Genomic DNA, 25226 nt, shown 5'->3' with positions numbered 1-25226 from the left:
GATTGTGTAGTTGGCAGCGGGCTCAATTAAAGTATAATAATCTGGTAATCTCTCTCCTTTTTCCATTCAGGCTACTGCACAGTGAGTAGAGCCAGTGAAAGGCTATAGCTTTTGAAAAGTAGGTGAACTCCTGCCTCTTTGTCTGAGCAGTTTGTGTCTAGTCAAGTAAAATGACAAGCAGAAGAGACAACTCCCCAAAACATTGCTCCCATGACTTGCATCATTACTTCTGTTTGTGTTTCTATGAGGTAACTCTTGCTTTTTATTTTCTTTCTAGGCTACAGATTGGATTTCTAGTGAGATACTCACCACGAAGAAAAGACAAGCTGATGTGAGAAAGGAGATATGTCTGTTATGGGAAGATGCTGTGTGCCCCATCTCCTGGTTCTTCTCACGTTTGTGTTCAGCGGGGCGAGAATTGAGGCACAAAGAGCAGGTAGGTGCTGTTCTGCTTACTGCCTCGTGCTAAGTAACTGCTGGGGCTTTTTCGTGGCTGAGAAACAATTGTTGCCAGGAGGAAAACAATACAAAAACCAAGGAAGACATTTGCTGCTGAAAAGACATAAAATAGACCTTAGGGATGGAGATAGCTCGCTCATGGATCACGTTATGATTCAACTAGGGTCTCTGGTTCTGCTGCAGGCTTAGAAAGGTTAGCTCAGGTACCCAGAGCAAGGGGAACAGCATGCAGTTTACTCTGAATATGCTTCATCTACCCCGCACTGGCATGGAGATCACTTCTTCCACTGCTTTCAGTGTGTTTCAGATTAGACCTGGTGAATCTTCTGTCTGGCTGGGACTTTCCTAGTGAGCTAAACAGGGCTGGGCCACTCTTCATACTCTCTCTTGGTTTATACTGTTTCATTGCTGGCATAGACCCTGAAGTGGCTTCTGGCCTGTGCTGATGAGCACTTGCCCCCACATGACACTGAATGCGTTAGAGGATGGTGCAGCTGAGGGACTGTTCTTATAGGCAGTCTTGACAAGGATGTGTTGTTTTTTGAAGGGAGAGTAGGAAGAGTTGCGTTATCTGGATGTGAATGATCCTATACCTCAGGGACAGAAAATGGTTGTAGACCCACGCAGTTTATTGATATAAAAGCCCAGAGGTACTTTGAGATGGAGGCTTTCTGTCTCTTTTTTTAGGAAATATGCTATTCTGTAGGCTTGGGTAATTTATATGAAAGAAAAATTTTTACACCTTCTCTCAGTCTAAGGAATAGCTGCTTTACAGTTTTGTTATGTGATCTATATCATAGAATCATAGAATCATAGAATGGTTTGGGTTGGAAGGGACTTTAAAGATCATCTAGTTTCAACTTCCCTGCCACAGGCAGGGACACCTTCCACTAGACCAGGTTGCTCAGAGCCCCATCCAACCTGGCCTTAAACACTGCCAAGGAGGGGGCATCCACAGCTTCTCTGGGCAACCTGGGCCAGTGTCTCACCACCCTCACAGCAAAGAATTTCTTCCTAATATCTAATCTAAATCTCCCCTCTTTCAGTTTAAAACCATTATCCCTCGTCCTATCACTACTTGCCCTTGTAAAAAGCCCCTCTCCAGCTTTCCTGTAGCCCCTTCAGGTACTGGAAAGCTGCTAGAAGGTCTCCCTGGAGCCTTCTCTTCTCTTCTCCAGACTGAACAACCCTAACTCTCTCAGCCTGTCTTCATAGCAGAGGTGCTCCAGCCCTCTGATCGTCTTCGTGGCCTCATCTGGATTTGCTCCAACAGCTCCATGTCCTTCTTCTGTTGGGGGCCCCAGAGCTGGATACAGTACTGCAGGTGGGGTCTCATGAGAGTGGAGTAGAGGGGCAGAATCACTGTAAGGATTTTTGGATCAAGTTTAACAGGAATAAGTACTTAGTAACAAAACAAAGTGAAATCTCATCTTTTTTTTTCTCCCTGTGGATCAGTTACAGGAATGATATGGTGGTACCATTTATATGTTCATTTTGTGATTACTTTAAATAATTTTGGGCTTATGGCTTGTTTGCGAACTATTTTTAATGGCCATATTGCAAAAGGGTTGACTCCGTGTCTGAGCGGATGAACACAACTCCTGGAATTATGCTTCCAGAGAGTATTCCTGTAATTATAAAACAAAGTTCACTTTCTATGAATTATCTACCATATTGCTTTAACGTGAACTGTTTCTGCCAGTAAACAATATTGTTATAGTATTCTTGGAAAACAATCAGTTTAGTCCAGCAGTGGACATTACTTTGCTAAAAATGCAGATTAATATTTACTAAAAGCTTTTCCGCAGCATTTCATCTCACTGCCATCAGGTCTGTAAGCAAAGAATCACTGACTCTACGAAAATGATCCTGAAAGACCATCTTTTTCTTGCCTGCAATGCTGTCTGAATAGGCATCACTTTTTAAACCTTAAACGTCCCTTGTTTTAAGGCTCATTGCCCTCGAACACAGACAGGATTCTTTCTGTCTGTTCTGTTTGTTTTTAAATTGCAGTCATCTCATCTGCTGAGAGTCATTAAAATAAGCAGCAGGAAGGTCTGTACCTTGTGGGTTTTATACTCAAACCTTTATATTCTGTAGTTAGTCTCACTTAATATTCTTTCAGACAGAATAGATTAATATAATAATGATTTTTTATTTTTGGGGGGGGAAGTGGAGATTTCTTGCTTACCCTTTTTTGTTATATCCTTTATATTCTGCAAAAATCAAGCAGAACTACACTTGGCAGTCTAGCCGATATACACAGATGCAATGTAGCTTACATCCCATAATATAAAATGATTTACTTGATCATCTCCACACTCTGATTACCTTTGAGAGAGTTTTTCCAGCCAGGCCCTTCTTGCTCTGTGGTTAGAGACAAGCATTCCCTCACTCACAAAATGCCATCACAGAACACGATCCCATGTGGACAGGTTGTTTCTGATGTGAACCCATGTGGATGGGTTGTTCCCAGCGTGATCCCAACCCCATGTGCATAGGTTGTTCCCTGTCCTGGTTTGGCCCAAACCAGGCCAATTAGTCTTAGAGAAACCAAGGTCACTGCTAAATTCCTCACTGCTTACAGGTGGGGAGCCGGGGGGGGGTCGCACCTGCAGGGAGAAGCAGGCAAGGCAGGTGACCCAGGATTGACCAGCGAGGTATTCCATCCCATACACGTGATTCTCACTTTCCTATTTATCACTAACCCACTGCCTCCTGGAGGTGGGGTCCAGGAGGGACGGGCCCTCCTGTCTCCCACTGATTGGTACCAGCTTTGCCAATTCTCCAGTTAAAAGCCTGCAGGTGTGATGGCAGGGGGAGCTACTGCATTTTCCCCTCTGCCCGTGCTGGGGGGAGCAACTTTGCCTGAGGAGGATTTCCAAGCTCTCAATCTTGGTTTTGTATATATTTGTATATATTTGATTATTTCTATTATTATTATTATTATACTTTTTTTTCATTATTATAGTTTATTAAAACTGTTTTAACTTTCCAACCCAGAAGTCTCTCTCCCTTTTCCCTTTCCCCTTCCCTTCGGGTGTGGGGGGGGAGGGTTAACAGAGAGCATCTGCCACAGGTTTAATAGCCGGCCCAGCTTTAAACCGTGACATTCCCATAGACACCAAAGAAACAGTAGCACCTGGGATATACCCTGCTACGGAAGTTAACACAGCAGCAGTTGATGTTCATTTTTCATCGTCACCCACAACACACCATGTGTATATCCAACCACTATCGCGGCCATCGCGCAATACCATGAGCACTGACCTACCTATAATGCTTTTACTCTTATCTGAAGGCAAATCCTCTTCATGTGGCTGAGCTACCCACACTCTCCTTTCCAGTGCAGTGGGCTGTTCTGGGATTCCTGTCCTCTTCAGGGCAGGTGCAGAGCCCCAGGATGACCAAAAGCACCAGAGCTAAATTATGAACTGTAAGGTCAAATTTGGGTGTGGGAGAATCCTTTGTGATCTTCCTGTAGGCTCGAATGCCGGAACTCAGTGAGGAAATATGGCAACAGCATAATTCCCCTCACCTTTGGGTAGCGTGTTTCATATTTCTGTTCACTCAGCTGGCTGTCAAGAAAGTGCTTGACTGGATGTATGGTGTATGGTGCCTCCTTATTCTTTGGTCTATTCCAGATAAAACAGTCCTAGTCGTCCTCTAACTTCTGCATTGGGTGTATTTACATCAGTGCTTTAACTCTGGTAAGGAGTGCAGCAAGGACAGACTACTTCCTAAGGCATGGGGAGCCTGGGCTGGCAGGACAGGGTCTCACCAGCCAGAGCCTGTCCCACCATCCCCAACCAGGGAGCAGGGCATGGTCGGGGATGGCAGCCAGGCTCCACAGGCAATCCAAATTCCCAGACAAGCTCATAGAGGTGATGCAGGTCCAAGACCAAGCTAGGAACATAAGTCAGCAAGTCAGTGTCTGGATAAGGTCTAAAGACAGCAGCCAGGGTCAGCCACAGAGGTGAGGCAGGTCCGAGGTATTAGTCACTGATGGACATTTAGTTGCTGGAATTAGTCTGATGTGAAAACATGCAAACTGTACAGTGGGAATGACACTTTTTAATGTATGGAGAGCTAAACTATCCTCAGTGGGCATACCCTAGAGTTATGTATTCTCAGAAATACTCTAAGATTTTCTGACTGAACTAAGTAGGTTGGTCAGTCCGGCTCAGAGCCCAAAAGAGTTTATTAACATGGTTGTAGTAGGGAACAGTTGGGGGAATCAAGGTCCTGCAGTGAAACAGGAGTCAACAGAACAGGTCTGCTCTCAGTGAGTATGGGTAGATGTGGGCTACCAGCTCAGATTCTGGTAAAGCAGCAGGGTTTAAAGGCAATTGTCAACAAATGAGGGGACATATATAACATCTCCAGTTCAGATGAACATAGAAAAGCCCTGTTGCTCTGAGAGAAATAAAGTGGCACAGGCACTGGTATGGACCAGCAATCTGTCTTGTATCATATGTGCTTTGTTCTCCAGATGATTGGTCAAATTAGCTTTTTAGCATTGGTTCAGACATGCAGTTGTACTTTGTGAGGCGACATGAGGCAAGAACTACTGGAGAAACAATGGTTAGTGGTTGTGACCATAGACAAATTGACTTTGTAGAGCAGCTTTCAATCTTGAAACTCATAATTTGTTAGGGACTATGGTCTATAATAGTGAATTAAATAAACATATATATACATATATATATATAAATTTTGTCCAGTTGGGACATTATGTTGATAGATCTTTGGCATCTGTGGGACATTTATGAATACACTGCCTCTTGGCTTGCATATATTCAGAAAGAGCTAGAAAACAACTCCTGGGAGATCTACTTTCCTGGCAAGTGGCTAACAAATATATGACTAGTCTGGCTTCATAGGGCAAGAAAGCTGCAATTAAAATACATTTGCCTTTTGGATTACACAGGCCTCAGATTACAAATGTCATGGCTGGAGCCAAAAGGGTGGTTGTGGGGATAAGTGAACTTTTCCCGTAGACAGCAATTGCCTTTTGTTTTCAAGGAATACATCCCAGTATTCAGTGAGTGATCCTTTAGTCAATAGTCAATGGCAGAGAGCCTCAAAATCACAATAATCTTGTTATAAACTTGCTTCACCAAGATATCATGCTGAGCAAAAGAACTGCTTCTAGCTAAGCATAAATAAATCATAATGTTAATAGAAGAGAGAACATGAAAGCTTCACTACTCACGGTCAGAATTGGCATAGGCAAGGTCAGGGAAGGTCTCTTGATCTGCCAAGGTCATTTCAGAGCATTGCCTGAGAAAAGGCACTGCAATGAAGTCTGAGAAAAATAGTTTCATATGCATGCAGATGGTGTAGGTGAAAGATTGAGCAGAGGCAGTTAGTAGCGCAGAAACAGAAAGGGTTTGCATTTCAAAGTGAAATGTGTGCTGATGTACTGTAGATGTGCTGAAACAGATGAGGTGAATCACAAGGAAGAAAGGCTGAGAATTTGCACTTTCTCTGCAGGATAGGGAGAGGATTTGCTGCCTCCTCCAAATTGCTCACTAGGGAGCCGTGCCTAGGGAAGATTTGGTATGTCTAGTACTCTTCTTTCATCTTCCCTTAGCGATATTTTCTGCCACTCTTGCAGGTTGCAAGAATGTTCACTATGACCTTGTCTTCATCTTGGATGCCTCCTCCAGCGTCGGAAAAGAAGATTTTGAGAAAGTTAGGCAGTGGGTGTCTAATTTGGTGGAAACTTTTGAGATCGGCCCAGACAAAACCCGTGTAGGTGTGGTGCGATACAGTGATCATCCAACCACAGAGTTTGACCTGGGAAAGTACAAAACCCGTGAGGAAATCAAAGAGGCTGCAAGAAAAATTAAGTATTATGGGGGTAATACGAACACTGGAGATGCTCTCAGGTACATCAACACCTACAGTTTTTCCAAAGAAGCTGGTGGGAGACTTAGTGATCGAACTGTTAAAAAAGTGGCTATCCTTTTGACTGATGGAAGGAGTCAGGATTATGTCTTGGATGCAGCCACTGCAGCCCATCAGGCTGGGATTAGGATCTTTGCTGTGGGTGTTGGCGAAGCCTTAAAAGAGGAACTCGATGAGATTGCTTCAGAACCCAAGTCTGCTCATGTGTTTCATGTCTCCGATTACAACGCCATCGATAAAATTCGGGGGAAGCTGAGAAGACGTCTCTGTGAAAGTAAGTAGAGCTCCCAGTTCTTTTACACAATTACAATATGTTCAGTTAGCATATAGGTATGAAAAGCTGTGATTGTTTTACTTCATGCTTATAATTCTATGCTGATAGTTATTTTAGCGTCTTCAACTCTGTTCTCCTCTGTAAGAAGTCATTTTACTACCTGGAGCATGAAGAAGTGCTCACCTCTGGGTTCTTCTGTCCAAGTCAGCATTAAATATAGGTCAGCTTCTACTGGTCAACTAGACACGAAAAAGTGAATTCCCTTTTGGTTCTGAAATAATTCAGTTACTTTATAATATTTTTGACTGATGAATATGAAGGGTGACATCTTAATTATATGCAGAATTTGATTTATTTTGTGTAGGAGCTGGGGTTTTCCCCCTAATTTTCTGACATTATACTGTGAAAAGAGTGTTCTGGATGCTGCTGAGAATCATCTTTTAGCAAGCAAAAGGATACTTGTGCTTTTTTGCCTTTCAGCATCCCAACTCTACTTACAACTGCCATTCACTAGTGCTCTGGCTATCAGCCACATAAACCTTGGTGATGTTTTGAATTGTTTTTAATGGAGAATGGTGTGTGAAATTCACACTGAATAAATGAACTTTGAATTTCCAGCCTCTGGTGATGACTACTGCAATGGCATTATGGCTAGTATCTCCCAACACTTTAAAGGAAACAGCAATTACATAGCCCTTTGTCCTTTCACCACTGATAAATCACTCTCTTGTTCTTGGTGACTACATAAAAGTTACCTGGTTACCTGGTTTTGCTGCTTTTCTTAGTGTGTGTTGTGGTTACTGTGAGTTCTTTGCATCAAAATCATGAGACACTGCTCTGATTCCTAGATCCGAACTTGAACGACAACAGATGACTCCCTGTGTGATGCTGTAACACATTGCAGTGCTACAGTGACCAGGTCTGCAGGCCAGAAACTTGTGTTACTCTCAAGCAGAATAGAGTAGAATAGGATAAAACAGACTATTTCAGTTGGAAGGGATCTACAATGATCATCTAGTCCAACTGCCTGGCCAATTCAGGGCTGACAAAAAGCTAAAGCATGTTATTAAGGGCATTGTCCAAATGCCTCTTAAACATTGACAGGCTTGGGGCATTGACCACCTCTCTAGGAAGCTTGTTCCAGTGTTTGACCACTCTCTCTGTGTTCTGGTTTGGCCTAAACCAGGCCAATTTTCCTTTCAGTGATTTTTGCTTTCAGCTAAGTCTCTTCTAAGTAACTGCACTTTCTGAAACTAACTGCATGTTTTGCAGACAGTGTCTGCTTCTAGGACTGATAACGCTCGAAGTTTGTAGTTATCGCTGAGGCACAGGAAGGGATGTTATTCAGAAAGGCTCTTGCTGTACTTAGTCTTAGAGAAACCAAGGTCACTGCTAAATTCCTCACTGATTACGAGTGAAGAGCCGAAGGGGGGTCGCACCTGCAAGGAGGAGCGGACAGGGCAGGTGACCCAAAATTGACCAACGAGGGTATTCCATCCCATACACGTCATTCTCGGTATAAAGCAGGGGGATCACAAGGGTCTCGCTCTCTTTCTGCTATGGCCGGTGTCCAAAGAGGACTCTGTCTGTTTTCCTGCTGCCCCCGATCCCGATCCGTGCATCCCTGAATCCAGCTCTCGACCGTCGCTAGGCCCAGCCTGGGCCTTCCCGAAGCCTGCCCTGCAGTGCCGGTGGTGACGTTGCCGACAGCGGGGGAGCTCGATTTTGGTTTTGTGTATATATTTGTATATATTTGATTATTTCTATTATTATTATTATACTCTTTTTCATTATTATAGTTTGTTAAAACTGTTTTAACTTTCCAACCCATAAATCTCTCTCCCTTTTCCCTTTCCCTTTCCCTTCGGGGGGAGGGGAGGGTTAACAGAGAGCGTCTGCCACAGGTTTAATAGCCGGCCCAGCTTTAAACCGTGACACTCTGTAAAGAAATACTTCCTAATGTCCAGTCTAAACCTCCCCTGGTGCAGGTTTTAACCATTCCCACAGGTCCTATCACTGGATACCAGGGAGAAGAGATCAGGTAACAATCAGTTGCCTAAAAAAAAAACAGGCCTTGTAGGTGGTGTTGTGAGGCCCTTTTTATTGCACTCTGTGACCTCCATTTGCAAGAAAAAAGTGCTAACATAACGTTCTGGGCTTATGTATGCTTCTTAAACAGTGACTAGCACAAGCAGGCATAAACCAGTTGACATTGCCCAACAATATTTAGGTGTGACTGCTTTTTTTTCAGCCTGAATAAAAATGGGTATGGACAGTGTAATCTGAATACAAGTGAAAGTCATGGCAGATATTGACTGTAAACTATGCAGACTGAAGAACCTGGGTCTTTTTCCCTGATTTCTTTTGTAATCATACACATGACTGGGGTAGAATAAAGGGCAAACCCTTCTGGTGGGCACACTCAACCAACTCAACTTCCCACTGCAGCTGCTGAACTCACACAATGTGATTTTCACTTGAAATTATATTATGTTCCTTTTCTAAAGCAAGTGTTTTCAGTACTTTGTACCTGGATCTGTGTTTGTCACCTTCTCAAAAAATCATTTACCTATCTGACAGAGTATAATGACATTTGTCTGTGGCTTTCTGAGCCATGTGTGCATACCACTCCTCATTAGATTGCAAAAGATTACTGGGAGCATCCTTCACCCTGAGTGTGATAGCAGTCACTCTTCAGGGTATTTGCTACCACCTGCACTAGTGGGTTCAGTGGGGAGCAATAAAGAAAAAGTAAAAGAGTAAGTGAAGGGGAAGGATTTAGTTTTGTTAGATACAGGGAACTTTTAAGAGGAAAACAGGCTGCTAAATGGATTGGTTTCAGTGTAGGAACAAAAGGAATCAGATTGTCATCAATGAACGTTAATAAGGGAGCAGACGGGAGGGAATTAGTTGAACAAACATCGAGTAGATAGCGTGCACATACTGAGGATCACTCAGGTAGAGATGTAAGGATGTTAACAGTGACAAGGGGAATTGAGTATCCGGGTACACGGGACACAGTGAATGCAGGTGAAGCTAGCCACTGAAATAGAGGATGAGACAGTGAGAACACCCTCAGCAGAAGTATTAACATAAAACATTAGGTAACTTTTTGTGTTATTTGGATGTGCGAGGTGGAACTGTTTTGGGGAGTGAGAGAGGGCTGGTGGAGAGAAGGACAGTGGGGTGTGTGTGTGTCACTCCTAAATTTCAAGTTAACACAGTAGGAACAGGAAAGGAGTTCACTGTAAGGACTATGCCTTACACATATTTAGAAGGTAAAACTTTTAATAGCTGTTGTAGTTAACTTTCTGTGGTTTTAATGACAGCACTGCATAAAACAGGAACATACAAACCACTGGGTGGGTGGAGGATGTGACAAGGACACGTGCCAAGCTACTGTTTAGTTCATGCGCATTCTAAGACAAAAGCATATATTGCCACAGCCAAGCCAGGTTTTTATTAGACATAATCTTTTGTGAGCTCCTGGGAGACACATGAATCAAAGAGGGAAAATGGTAGAAAGTTTTTTTGTTGTACTGACCAGTGATGAGTCTTCCAGTCCTTGTACTGCTGTACTACCGAAATGTGAAGAGTCGTGCAGTGTTGCAAATACTGGATTTCAGGCCAGCAGCTGTTCAGAATCACTTGTCTCAGGTCTCCCTGGATGTCTGTCCTAGACTCAGTCATTCCATCTTGCTATATTTGACTGAATTTATTGCTAGGAACACGTCATTAGGTGCATTAATAGCATTTTAGCTCCTACTTGATCTTGTGGAAATAATCATAGCAGAATTAAAAAAATAACGTGTCTGCTCAGTGGGATGTTATGGCAGTGTTAGATATTTTTGCCAAACATCTCCATTACATTCTGGACTATAGTTAGCAGGCAAGAAAGGGTGATGCTTTCACAGGAAAGCAGGAGAGATGCATTCCACTAAAAATTCCAGAGATGCTATATGCTTCCTAAATAGGGTTTCTGCTTATATGTTGTAGAGATAACAACAGGCAGCTATGGAATATTTAAAAATATACTACCATCTGCCTCTGGTAGGTAAATAGTAGGTTTATGCTTGTCAAAGAGAGTTAATTGCTTTGATTTCAACCCAGATTTAATTTAAAACTGGATTTGATGTGTTAGTGTGTGTACAAAGCTGTCAACCTGGCTTGAAACTGGTAGCACTGGGTTTTAACAGTATCATCTAACATTTAAGCCTCAGTGTGGGTGATGTTGCAATGATGGCCTAAAACACCTGTACCTGCTCAAAGGTAACTGTTTATTAAAAACAGTGATTACAGTGCTTTGGATGCTGTAATATTTGAGTTTATTCTGTTATTATTAAGCCAGGCAGGTGATAAGATACAGTTTGCAAAGCTAAGCAAAAACATTCTCCAAAAACTTTCTCACTCTTTATTGGCTCCATAAAGCCAATGTGACTGTGACTTGGCACCCTCGGGGTACGCGGCACGTATGTGCGATTACTAAGATTCTGCTCTACTGCAAAAATCAGATTTCACAAGAGGTACAGTCTCTGCTATGATTTGGTTTTTTTTCTACAGCTAGTAACAGGAGAAACACAAGCAGATGTTTTCTAAGGAAGTACCATAGGAGTATTTTGCTCAGCATTGGTCTATGTCCAGTAGTGACTTTCATGTATAGTGTAGCCCTCTCTACAACCAGTTTTTAGTTTTCTGTGAGCTTAATTAACTCCTTGCCATGATGAGTTCCTCTGTGGAAGACCAAAGGACTATGTCATCATACGAATCTCAAATGCTTTGCAAACACAAGGAGATGAAGCTGAAATGTTTCAATGACTCGTTGGCACCAACAGTTTGTCATTGATTTCAGTTGATATAGTGAGGCCTGTGACAAAATATCAAAAGCAGTCACATGTTCAGATGATTCATAACATTTATTTTTCTATTTGTACGTGTCTTTGTTGACTTTGGGTTGTGTATGCAGTACATAAAATATAAGTCTTTTGCTACCACTCTTCTGTTTCTGAGGCAAAAGGGTTTCCAGCCTTGAAGAGAACACCTTGAACACCATTCAAAATCATAGTCTAAAAGCTTCAGAGATGCCTTTTTCTGAAGTCAGCTTTGCTCAGGTTCATGGTACGTTCACAGAAGAACAGCAAGCTGTTCCTTCTTGGCCTTCAATGTTAAAAACACCTCATGCACAGAGACCATGTCAAAGGGTAGGTGTATGAATGGCCATATCTTGACTGACAGTTCCTAAGAGACTTATCAGTATAGTCAAATATCACATGAGTACTGAAATATCTGAACACATCAGCACCTAACAGCATTTGCCCAACTGTTGACCTCCATTTTATACTTCTTGTTGAGCTCTGAGGTTTCACTGTAAAAGTATTCATTTCTAGATAGCTTTGCATTAGACATCATGGAATAGGAAAGGAGTGGAACTCGACAAGCTGGCAGGAGTGAGAATCCTAAAGTCTTTTAATGAACTCAGTCATGATAGTAGTTTTAATTCTTTAATTTGTTGAGCAGGATTTGTGGATGAGGGCATTTGTAGACTGCTTTTACTTTCATAGTTGGGGCATGACTCTATTTGGGTTCTTCAAAAGTTCAGCTTAGCAGTAGTTCCAAATCTTGCTCAGTCTGATTACAAGAGTTCTTTTTCATTGTAGCGATGGCTTGTAAAAGACCTCTTACAAATGTGAACATAGCTTCTTGTCATCTGGCAGAACTTTGTGCATGCCACAAGTGCACCTATACATTTAATGGAAAAAATCTGTGGCATCCACCTCCATGTTGAATGCAGAGAAGGTTGAGTTTTTTTTGGAGTAATAACTGATGTCTAACAGACTGGGTAAAGTCTGATTAGCACAATATGTTCCATGAAGATAATCTAACTCTTGTGTTTCTAGCTCACGTATACATCACACCTAACAACAGGCAGCATTCTTAGTGGGATATTCCACATTCAGCTACTTAACAGTATGTCCAGGCTAAGTGCAGCTACTAATATTTGAATCTCACTTGAAAATCTAGTCACTTCCAGATGGTTTGGGAAGTCTGACAAAAGCTCAGCAGACAACTGCTGCTTTTTTAAAAACTGCAGCTAGGCAGTGACCCAGCTGGTATCACCTCTGATATCTCATATTGCTTCTTGATGCTCTTCTCCCCTGGCTGCAGTTATGGCTTTCTCAAACTCTGTAACATCTCCAACTTCTAGCAATCTCTCATGTCACAGATGACAGGATCACACATCCTTTCATCCCCACATTTGCTGTCTAACTGTGGGTTCCTGCAATGGCATAAAAGGCCTGTGACAGAATTTCCAACTGATCTATCTTTTGTTTGAAAGAGAAGAAAAAAGTTCACTTTTCATGGATGATGTGCTGGGAGGAGATAAAATATTTGATGGGCTTAGTGGTGATGACATTATACAACTTTCTTCTGTCATTGGGTGGGTTGAAGGAGAGCCTGGCTCCAGGAAGCAATATTCTTTTTCTCTTACAGCATTTTTTTGTTTTCAAATCAAACACCTCAGACTCTCAGATCTGATTTTCCACTTGGTCGAGCCACCACTAGCTTACAGCAAGATGGTTCCAGAACTGGTGTGTGGTAGGCAGAAATCCTTGAGCTCAGGGAATGATCAGTGGCTGCTGGTTGCTCCTCAATTCCTCCACAGGTCATGGAGAAGTGACTGTTTTCCCAGATCATGACTACAGTACTGTTCTGTCACTGTGCAATATCCATATCATTTAAATAACTTCCTGTTTTGCTTGGGACTCTGAAATGAATAGGTTTATTCTGAGATTAGCAACAGTGCTGTTTTATGACCAGTTAAAACCAACCCTGCTGCTAAAAAATAGTCTTATTCTTCCTAACTTCCTTCTCCCATCTGCCAGCACAGACATTTATGTAGCCCCACCATGAACTACAGCAGGGAGCCAATGAATGGTCTTGTTTTATTTCCCAGATTAGTTTTTCCTCAGATTTAGTTCACCGTGCAGCCACATGGACATTTACTGTCCCAGGGGAGGAACTGGCACAAGGTGAGAGCAAATAACAAGGGGTAGGAGGAAGACCTGGACTGCATCCTTTGATACAGTGCTAGTTCATATCACAGAATCACAGAATGGTTGGGGTTGGAAGGGACCTCTGGAGATCATCTAGTCCAATCCCCTGCCAAAGCAGGGTCACCCAGAGCATGTTGCAAGGGATCGCATCCAGGTGGATTTTGAATATCTCCAGAGAAGGAGGCTCCACAGCCTCCATGGGCAACCTCCCTCCAGTGCTCTGTCACCCTCAAAGTAAAGAAATTTTTTGTCATATTTAGATGGAACTTCCCATGTTTCGGTTTGTGCCTGTTGCCCCTTGTCCTGTCGCTGGACACCACTGAGAAGAGTCTGGCCCCATCCTCTTGACACCTGCCCCTAAGGTATTTGAGGTATTTGTAAGCATTGATAAGATCTCCCTTCAGTCTTCTCTTCTCTAGGCTAAACAGACCCAGCTCCCTCAGCCTCTCCTCATAAGAGAGATGCTCCAGTCCTCTGATCATCTTTGTAGTCCTCCACTGGACTCTCTCCAGTAGTTCCTTATCTTTCTTGAACTGGGGGGCCCAGAACTGCACACAGTACTCCAGGTGTGGCCTCACCAGGGCCGTGTAGAGGGGAAGGATAACCTCCTTTGACCTGCTGGCCACACTCTTCCTAATGCACCCCAGGATACCATTGGCCTTCTTGGCCACAAGGGCACATTGTTGGCTCATGGTGAACTTGTCCACCAGAACTCCCAGGTCCTTCTCTGCAGAGCTACTTTCCAGCAGGTCAATCCCCAGCCTGTACTGGTGCATGGGGTTCTTCCTCATATCAGCTTGATGAACATTATCTAAGGACTTCAGAAAGCTGAGGAAAATCCTCCATGTGCTCTCACCGTAAAAGTGAACCTGTGCTCTGCTATCCTCTGGTTTAACTGTGCACAAAGTGGATTGCTAGGCAGGTTCTTCCCATTCCAACTCCACTTCTAGGCTTCAACACAGCTTGCTTCCCTTGAATAAACTGCATATTTAACAAAAATATCCCACTACAGGCAGATCTCTTCATGATTCTGTTCCATTTTCCTTAAATAGGCTTTTCAGTATGCATAATTATTGCTGCTTTACTACTGACTTAGCTTCTGGTTGTTCGAGGTGACAGACCTCTCCCACCTTGGACACGCACTGTGTCTGTCTGGGAGTATCTTACTGGGAGTCACTGGTACAGAATCACAGAATCACAGAATCAGCCAAGTTGGAAGAGACCTCTGGGATCATCGAGTCCAACCATTGCCCTGACACCACCCTGTCAACTAGACCATGGCACTAAATGCCATGTCCACTCTTTTCTTAAACACATCCAGAGATGGTGACTCTACCACCTCCCTGGGCAGCCCATTCCAATGTCTAATGACCCTTTCTGAGAAGAAATTCTTCCTAATGTCCAACCTGAACCTCTCCTGGCGAAGCTTGAGGCTGTGTCCTCTTGTCCTATCACTAGTTGCCTGGGAGAAGAGGCCGACTCCCACACCGCTACAACCTCCCTTCAGGTAGTTGTAGACTGCAATAAGGTCACCTCTGAGCCTCCTCTTCTCCAGGCTAAACAACCCCAGCTCCCTCAGCCGTTCCTCATAGGTCAGACCCTCCAGACCCTTCACCAGCTTGGTCGCCCTCCTCTGGACTTGGGATGAGCAAGCTGACCAACACCTTCACGTAGATACAGACTGTCTCTCAGTCCCTCCAGGCAGCACTTTGATATTTCTGTGATCCTGCACTGGGGTACCTTCTCTCCTCCAGAATGGATATTAGCTCTCTTACAGTTTTGGAAAGTGATTTAACAATTTATTTTTCTTCCCTTGTACATCGGAAAAAGCAGTGTCTTAGACATTGCCTTCAGGTGAGGAGGAAATTCAGCCTTGCAGCAGCTGTGGCCTGATTTCTCCTTTTTGCTTAGGGAGCAAAGGTATGAATCCAACAGTCATGCAAACAGCATAGTTTTTGAAATAACTCTGTGGCAGAAAATGGTTACTTTTACTCCTCTTTGATAAAGCTGAGAAAAGGTCTCTGTGCCAAACCTGCAGCTTCATACAGAAAACTGGGAACCTTAATAAGGGACCCTGAAGGTAGAAGTATGAAAAAAATGAGATTGATTAAATCTTTTGCACTTGCCTTTCTTATCTCTAGTTTCTTTCTTTAACAGTTACGTACAAATAGTAGCATCATAAAACATGGACAATCACTTTACAGAAAGCAGTGAATCTCTGGACTTATAACAATGTCTTGTCCGAAATCACAGAATCTGCCTGAATGATAACATCTCCCCCAACTTGTAATAGTTTTTCTTGCATTTCAGACAGGAAATCTTTGTGAACAATGTTTGATGTACGGTAAAGCTAATTGTAAAGGCAGAGAGAAGATTAGACTCATGACAAATAAAAGTAAGTCCCAGACATTAAAAAGAAACATTGAGACAATCAGGAAAAGTATGAGTCTCAGTGGCAGGAGAAATTACATCTTATGAAAAAGTAATGTGCCGTTTAGAGAACAAAAAGAGGAAAAAAAATGGTGACTATGGGAGCGATTTCTAAATAGTGTAGGAATGAAGGAGAAATACAGAAATAGGGACAGGCAAAAAGCTGGAACACACTGTCATGTGCTGAAAGTTATTAGTAGCTTGTTTTTCAACACCGCCTGCAGCCGTCATTGATTTTCAGGAGCTGTGGGTGCTCAGCACTTTCAAAATTAGGCTGTGGAGCCTGATACTTATCCAGCTGCAATCAGAAGGAGGCTTTCTGTCTGCTCCGGTGGAGTCCAAATGACAGGGAAAAAGAGAGGACTCATAGTTGGGGCAGCACTGTCTGTCTTGGTGTTTGCTTTCTGCTGGACTGATAAGGAATGCTCAGTAGAAAGAATAACCTCTGAACCTGGGCAGATACTCAGCAGGAGCCTGGGTCAAGGCACACAAAAAATCCTCTGAGGTTTCAGGTTTAGTTACAGGCTTTCCTGTCCAAGCAAAACAGAGATGAAGAAAAAACCTTTGCTATGTGTCCTTAGCAAAGCTAAAAGGTCTTTAAACCTCAGCAGCCCTTATGCAGTCAGGGCTTTCTTTCTCCTTCATTAACAGCCCCTAAACTGACATTAAACTGAAAGGACATCACCTAATTAATGTTCTAGGCTTGCCTTTTTTTTTTATGCTTTATGTGGCTATTCCCATAAAAATCTAATGATATAGAATCATAGAATGGTTTGGATTGGAAGGGACCTTAAAGATCATCTAGTTCCAACCCCTGCCATGGGCACGGACACCTTCCACTAGACCAGGTTGCTCAAAGCCTCATCCAATCTGGCCTTAAACACTGCCAGGGAGGGGGCAGCCACAGCTTCTCTGGGAAGAAGAATATCTTTCAGCACAGGCTATAAATGGATCTAGACCATCACCTGTCCTGGTTAGGTGCACCTGTAAATTAGAGATTTCCTCTCCACTCCCTAGATTTGGGGATGTATTTCTATTTAGGATAGGGAAAGCCAAGTCTGGGAAGACGCTATGGAGATTTAGTCTCAGTCCAGCTGATGGAGCCAGTAGAATTTACTGCAAATGACAGAGAAGTACGAATGTTTGTCAGAGCATGCAAAACCCCATGCAATGCACCAAAGGTCCCATCATAGCATATTGTACTTTTCCCGAAACCCAGTGGGTTTCCTGAACCCCTCAGCTTCTTATGAAATTGATGTTTCTGTAAAACCCCTATAGCAATGGTGAGCTTGGTTTCTCAGGGCTGTGTTTTTTTTTTTTTTCTTTTCTTTTGGCTCCATATATTCAATCCTCAAAGTCTTGTGATGAATAACTGCAATGAGAGCTGCAGATCCTAATATTCCAGACAATGAGGTAGCTTGGAGGTACCATGGAGGGTACTGGGTCTCACAGGAGGGACATGGCTGGTGCTGGTCACAGGCTGCCTGTGACACTTGGGCAAAAGTTTAGCACAAATTCTCTGGCCTTGGCATATGGCCACTTTCTCATCAACTATATTAACTGGAATTTGTGACCTTTTGCAGTATTGAATCAAGGACTTTGCATCACCTGAAAGTTAAACTGATTTTGGAAACAGTTTTGCAGGCAGAAGTTAACTGTAAAAACAAAACCGTGCTCAGACCTAGATAAGCTGTCACATTAACACCTTAAACAAAATGGGCAGGACCACCTGTTTTTAAGATCTGGGATGAAACCATTGCTTCCAGTTCTGTGTCTTGCTGAGCTGCCTTTAGAACCCTGTGGTGTTTATCCCTGTGCCCAGGATTGAAGCAAAGCTCGTCATTTAAACTTCTGAGGGCTTATTTTGCAGCTGTAGGTAGATTTCTGATACATGTAAACCCTGCATGGACTCACTGTAAAAGAGTCCTTTGTGTTATTAATGGAGTTCAAACTCAAACGAAATAATAATTTCCTTTTTCATCCTTCAATAATATGAACTGGTGCATCCCCTCTTCTGTGGAAGTTTGTAAAGGTTATCATCAGCCCTTTCTGCCACTGAATTTAAACTTCTCATTTTATTTATAAATGAACTGAGCCAACAAGCAAAACTGAATTGTAATGTACTGGTCTGCTGAGAATATTCCTTCCCCAGTGGTAAAGCTGCAGCATGGTTTAGCTGGTGGGCTATTTTTGTTAGTAAATTGTAGGGTTAGTGTTTCAATCCCATGAAGTTCCCTACAAGTTACACCCAAAGACTAAATTCCATTTCAAATTAGAAATCTTGTTTATAACATGAAACAAAAGCAGCGGGAGCGTTTTGAACACGTAGGAGAACTGCTTTTTGATAAAGTAGTAATTAGATTCTTTAAAATGCAAATAAGAGATTGTAACAGGCTCTGCTGTATTAATGTAGTTACAAATGACGGAGAATGGTTCAGAGTTCTGCATAAAATGTCTTTTGATGTGCTCTCGATTTTGGGAACTGTGAATACTGCTGCTGATGCTGACCAGAAGTAGGGAGGGTATCTTCCAGGGAAGGTAGCTCAATTGGATACTGTGGTTTTTGTCGCTTGCTGTCCTAAGCTGTTGAATAGCAGCTGTGTGTGATGTCAGGTTTCAAAACGCCATTCACTTCATTATAGCTTAATAGTCAACATTTAGTGCCAGTTTGGCTATAACTTGATCTATACTCTAGGAAATTAAGAAATTTGTATATGAATATATATGTGTGTGTGTGTATATACTTTGTACATATATATATATACACACACACACATGTACACACACACTCTGGAAAATAAAGCTGTGACGTTTCAGCCTGAAGCATCAGTCTCTTTTTCTACAGTGAGGTAGATAAAAAGCCATAACACGTTAAATTCCTAGTGAAGATGAAATACAGGACATTTTTACTGCAGTGTAACTACACACGATCAACCCAATCCACCACCTCTGGGCTAGACTTCGTTTAGCTGCACTGCAGTAGAAATCACTGCGCTTTGTTCCCCCAGGGTTTTATAGTAAGATGGATAGCATATATTAGTTATCTACTATAAAAACCTCTCAGTTTTGGCAGTAAAGACATAACAGCTCTGTGAGAGGCTGCAATGCTAATACAACACAAGTAGGATGGTGTAGCAGAATTTTAGTTGCTAGTGCTAATGATTTCTGGCAAATGAGTCTAATAGCTTGAGGGTGTTTCTGAGTTTAAAACAGATGTTGGATCAGAACTAAGATTCATAAATTGAATTAAACAACAGTGTATCTTTATATTCAAGAGTCTTCATTGGGATTCATACCACCCAAATGCAATGGCCTGAAAGTTATTTGTCTAGTTTCTTTTGATAGTCAGTGGAAAGGATTAGATACCTCCAGAGAGCGATTCATCCTTTTTGAAGAAGACTGTCCAAGACAGATGGCATGATTCAACCTCTGACTCTCTATCTCTTTTCACTTACTTTTGAGAGAGTTTAGATAACTTGCTCGCACAGGGTTCCTCACTTTGACAGCCAAAAGCAAAAGAGTTGAGTCTTTCCCCTCCGTGTTCTGAGAATACAGTAATATTTGGTTCCTTATGCCAGTAAATCAATCTGTTGGGATTTGCATTACTGATCCATATATGGGCCAGTGTGGTTGAAGGCTCAGGTGTGTGTGTTCTTGGGGTTGTTCAGCCTGGGGAGACCTTCTAGCAGCCTTCCAGTACCTGAAGGGGCCTACAGGAAAGCGGGAGAGGGACTTTTTACAAGGGCATGGAGTGATAGGACGAGGGATAATGGTTTTAAACTGAAAGAGGGGAGATTTAGATTAGATATTAGGAAGAAATTCTTGACTGTGAGGGTGGTGAGACACTGGAACAGGTTGCCCGGAGAAGCTGTGGATGCCCCCTCCCTGGCAGTGTTCAAGGCCAGGTTGGATGGGGTTTTGAGCAACCTGGTCTAGTGGAAGGTGTCTCTGCCCATGGCAGGGGTGTTGGAACTAGATGATCTTTGAGGTCCATTCCAACCCAAACCATTCTATGATTCTATGATTTCTCATCTAGCTACCTGACACTGCAGTATTTGTGCAGCTGCAGGAGACAATGACAGTTTAGAGAACTATCGTCAAGTATTGCCATATGTTTTTGGGTCAAACATCGCACTGCTAAATTGTAATTCATCCCTGAGAGACTACTCCCGTCAAAAGAATGGGTTCCTCTACCTTATCTCAGGCTTCTTCCTAAACATTGTGGTAAATTGGCCCCTGAGATAAAGTGCATTGTGATACTACGTGCTGCAGTCTGTTGACTCATTATAGCAAGGAGATAATGCTTTAAAAAACATCTAATGGCTGAAATGCAATTAAGAGCAACAGAGAAGGAGACAGCTTTTTTAATTAATGTTGTTGAAAGACACCTTTGCTGCAAATAACCTTTTTTTTGTTGTTAATTGAAGCATGAAGGTTGCATCCTGAGACAGGTCCACAAATCCACTCTTACATAATGATCTTTCCGGTTTTCACTGTAATGAAGTCAGACCTCAAAACAAACTGTACTCTACTGGAAACAAAATGGGAAGGATGCCAGCTCAGACCAGAATGTTAACCAAGTGTGCGTTGCTGGTCCATACCGATTGTCCTCCCAGACAGACAGGCTAAGAATTCACTTGTAGGACCTGCTGAAAAAAACACAGTGGAAGAACTGCTGGTGCATCCTGTGAGTTTGGGGCTATGAATGGGACTGGAAAGCTGGCAAATGACTTTGAACCAGTGGAGTTCCTAAGTGTGAGTTTAGGTAATTAAATAAATATTTATTCAAGGTTTTGACGAATTCACTGCAGGTGCCATTTGCAGAAGTGTCCATGTGAACGGTGGCTCTGCAGTAGTCTCTGCTCTGCTGGAAGATAGCATGGGTTTTTTTAAATATTTTGCCTCTTGTATATAAACATGGCACACATAATAAAGATCATGATAGAGAAAGGATGTGCTCAGTGCAGAGAATCCCAGAGGACCGAAATCATCCACACCGGCCTTTGAGTCTCAGATTCCTGAAACCCAATCTCAGTGCTCTCTGGTGCAACACACTGCACATCTCCAGCAGACGGAAAAGGGTCTGCTTGGCACTTTGGGAAGGCAAGTCACTTAGAAGTCTAGACTAAGAACTTTGGATAACCATTTTTCCCAATTCTGGTCAGTATATTTCCCTACATATTTTGGCAGTGTTCAGCCCCAGGAGTCCTGTTAGAGTGTAAACACTGGGCATAATGCTCCTGCCCTCATCCAGCTTATTGACAACCTGCAATCACTACTCCTCTTCCAGAGAAACGTCCTCCCTTCTACACTTATGACCCTATTTGTTCAGAGCTCATTACTTTAATGAAAAGGCTAACCGAGTACAAAGCCGAAAGAAAGTCGTCATTATCTTAGCTGTATCGCACAGGCTGTGAGACTTACTTAAACTTTGAGTGTATAACAACTCATGAAAAAACGGAAAATGTCCTAGAAAATTTACTGTCTTAGTTACAAATCAATATATTTGGGGAGGTATCTGCTAACTATTCCTTCAAGCTATCAGGGCTCTGTGCTGGAATGGTGAGTCATGCATGTTGATTTTTAATGGAGCTGTTTAAGGAATAATGTAAAATTTGCAGAGTACAAATCTTTTAAAAATTCAACATAATTTCCACTAGCTCTTCCTATTTCTATTAGCAAGAATAGCAGCTGATGCTTGGCTAGTATACCTATCTGATAAACTGTTCTTTGACTATGTAGTGGCCTTCATAATATCCCGAAGAAGTAATTTCCTTGGGCTAATATTATATTAATAATGTGTTTATCACCAACTGAAAATTTACATGCTTACAGCTTTATACGCTGTGAGACACCGCGATTTCACACAATGTAAGACTGTACACAGGAATCTCTTTAATTTATGGCTGGTTCAGAATCAAGGATTTTTATCATCTATAATTAGCAGCTTATCCCAGTGGGTGGGATTTTTTTTTTCATTGTAAACCCTTTTGCATATTATTATTCAGTTAAAAATACTGTCCTGGGTACTTGCTGACAGAACAAGAATACAGCATAGGACTGCTAAACAAATGGAATTAGTGGATGGGTTGCTACACCCTGCCACCACATTCAGCTCCACAAACTATTTTTGAGATTATTACATCTCTCAAGTAATTTGGTTTTGACAGTGGATATATTTATTTGTTTTAGTGCATGGGGTCTGTAATAAAGAAAAGCCTCAGCTTTTTTCTTTGATTTTCATGGGTGCATACCTTGATCATAAAATGTTACACCCTGCTGAAATGTCCAAACCCATTTCTTGATCTCACAGGGACAAGAAAGCTTTTCCTTGTTCAGATTCTACTGCAGGTTGTTTCTTTTTTTTTAAGTTCTTTTAGCATTAATGGTCTTAGTTTAGATTATAACTAAAGCAGTAAGTTTTATTTTGGAACTCTCATCTGGAGCATGGAGTAGTTTCACTCATCTGTGTTTATGCTGAGTAATAGCTCACTGCTAATTATTTTCTGTGAACCAGTAGTATATCAAGATAATAATTCTTTAGTTAACCAAATATCTGAGAAAGTATTAGACTCTGATTTGGCACAACTTTGCACAGCTATTTACATCAGTTCTGAGTTATTTCTAGAGAATCCAATGGTTGTCTTAAGCTCACACAGCAGGGCAGTAAAAGACCTCGGAAAAAAACCTTGTTGACCTGATTTACACACGGTGCAGTTCCCTTCCTTATGGGAAACTGAAGATTTTCTATAAGAAGTTTGGTGCACCCAAGCATAAAGAGGATGCGTGTTGGGGTTTGATGATCCTCGTGTCAGATCCAGCCTCTTCAGTCCTAAAATAAGTCTTGTCCTACTAGCAGGGAAGATATGTGAAACAAACATAGAAGTTCTTCTTAGCAGATTGTTCCTCACTGCTGGATGTATATGGAGGTGCTAGGTATGGGAGATATGTCCCTACATCTTCCTAGTGTGCTCAGCACAGTCCAGCACTCAAGATGGATCTGGCCTGGCTCTGTAGGTTTCCAGATGGTGTTTCTGCTCACTTCCCTTCTGCTGCTGATTGACAGGCATCACCAGTGTCGTGCCAGGACGATGTTATGTTGATGCAGTTCAGGAGTGGTGCAGGAGCAATTGAGGCTGTAATTGTGTGAAGCTGGCCCTTTCATCTTCTGTTCCTTTCTTTTTTCTTCTCAATAATTGTTTTCCTTTCACCACAAAACGTACAGGAGAAAAACGGCTTTTCAGGAAAAGTATTTTCTACTCGTAACTCTGTGCTGCGGTAGGTTGAGAGGGAGGAATGCCAAGAAGAGCAGATAAATTTATGCCGATAAGTTCATAGTCACAGAGATTGTTTTGTCTGTGGTTTTTCTCCCCCCACCCACACTTCATTATAGCATAAGCTTCCAAGTAACCTGCTGTCACCAGAAAGCAAAGGGACTGAGGACACCAAGGGCACTTCCCCTTTCATCTGCTTTGCCCAGGGAGTTACTGCCTGTGATTGGATGGTTTCAAACTGAGCAAGAGATGAACTATTGATCAAGTCACTAAGTGGAAGGTACTGGCTGCTCATCCGATTGTGGATATGGGCCCTTCTTGGTGGTCACTGATGCGGAACTCCACATTGCCCATGGACTTGAGTACCCTCCACAATCCTACCTAGAGATTAGCCTCTTCTGGAGTACAGGCTTTATCCAGCATCCTTTATTTTCTCCTCTTCTGCACTCAGTTCTTTTTATAGCATCCACTATTTTTTTAATGTATATATATGCTTGCATATATATTTAACTGGAAGTGAATCGAGTGATTTTCTTTCAGTAAATGCAAATAAAATCTAGGGAATGGAAACCACAAGGGTGGCTAAACATGCTATTCATGCTGGGCGGATCTGTGCTCCCATGGGGGAAGCGGAGTGTCCTAATTTCAGAATAGTACAGACTGAGTTTTTGTTAAATCAGTAGATATTATTTATATAATTTTGAATGGGAAAGTGGAGAATGTAGACATGTATCTGCAATATATCTATAATTGTATAGTAATTTCTGTAGTATTTGTTGGGTTTTTGGTGTTGGGTTTGGGTTTTTTTTGATACGTTGTGGATGATTTTCCTAGGGTTGGTAAGACTATGAAAAGCAGCTGAAGTCAGTAAAGAGAAATCAGTGTCTGGATGTTTTCCTGCTCTTAGGCTGAGTTTTTCATGTCACTTACTGTCTGAAACATTAGACTGGATGCTAAGTTTGATTCTCCCCACACTTTTGCGTTTGTTGCTGAGGAGGAACTGTGCTAAGGTGACAGCGTGAAGAAGTGTTTAGTGTTATCTTTCACTGAGGAAAACATAACACAGTGCTTACTCCCCGATGATTCTGCCTAGCAGCATTTAACCTTCCCTGCTGGATACACTCGTTCTGCTATGCCAGCTCTTTCCAGTGAAGGTGAACCATAAAGAGGGGAAATCCACCTGTGGGAGGTGGATACTCTCTTAGTTAAAATGGACCAGCTTAAGAAGTGATTCTAGTAAGGTACACCATGGAAACATGAATTCAAAAGCAATTACATTTAGCAGTTTATCACATTTATAAAGTAGTTAATGCAAATAATATATTGGATCTACACATGTAGCTTTATGTTTGTCTGGACAGATATTTTGTGATGAAAACCTGGGCTTGCTCAGTGTTTGTGCAAGATGTCAAGAGAGTTATGGCACTGGGGACATGGTACCGGCACTGCCTCCAGTACAGACCCATTGAAACACTGTCCTGTCCTTAGCTGTTGCTTGCTCAGCCCTCCTTTCAAATCAGGAGACAAGATGTGCCTATAGTCTAGTCTTTTGTCTCTGTTTTCTATGTATAGGTCCAAGTTAATTCCTGCTCAGTAGTTACCGCAGGTGTGAATCTGCCTCATGATTCAAGACTTGTTTCTGACCAGGGATACATCTGCCCTTTCATCAGAACTTCACTGCCCAGAGATAATACTGCCATTCTCTCTTTATGCTCTCAATGTTTACTAAAAGGGCTGTATAGGCTCTCTGGAGCTTCTCACCTTTATTATATTTGGAGAAACATGATCTCAGTAACACATTCTGATTAAAAGAATGGACATTGA

At 42.2% G+C, this 25226-nt stretch overlaps 1 protein-coding gene across 1 annotated transcript in view; it reads left to right on the top strand.

The window, feature by feature from the left end:
- Positions 1–345: 345 nt before the first annotated feature.
- The window catches only part of COL22A1 (collagen type XXII alpha 1 chain), a 223894-nt gene continuing 199013 nt past the window's right edge, over positions 346–25226 (top strand). Inside the window, exons 1-2 of the mRNA XM_068396530.1 lie at positions 346–436; positions 6080–6646. Coding sequence (XP_068252631.1) covers positions 346–436; positions 6080–6646 — 658 coding nt within the window. The remainder of the gene's footprint in view (positions 437–6079; positions 6647–25226) is intronic.

Source organism: Nyctibius grandis, chromosome 3 (assembly GCF_013368605.1).
Source record: "Nyctibius grandis isolate bNycGra1 chromosome 3, bNycGra1.pri, whole genome shotgun sequence".
Taxonomy (NCBI): domain Eukaryota; kingdom Metazoa; phylum Chordata; class Aves; order Nyctibiiformes; family Nyctibiidae; genus Nyctibius; species Nyctibius grandis.
The sequence above is the reverse complement of the archived record's forward strand: the minus strand, read 5'-3'. Positions and strand labels throughout refer to the sequence as shown.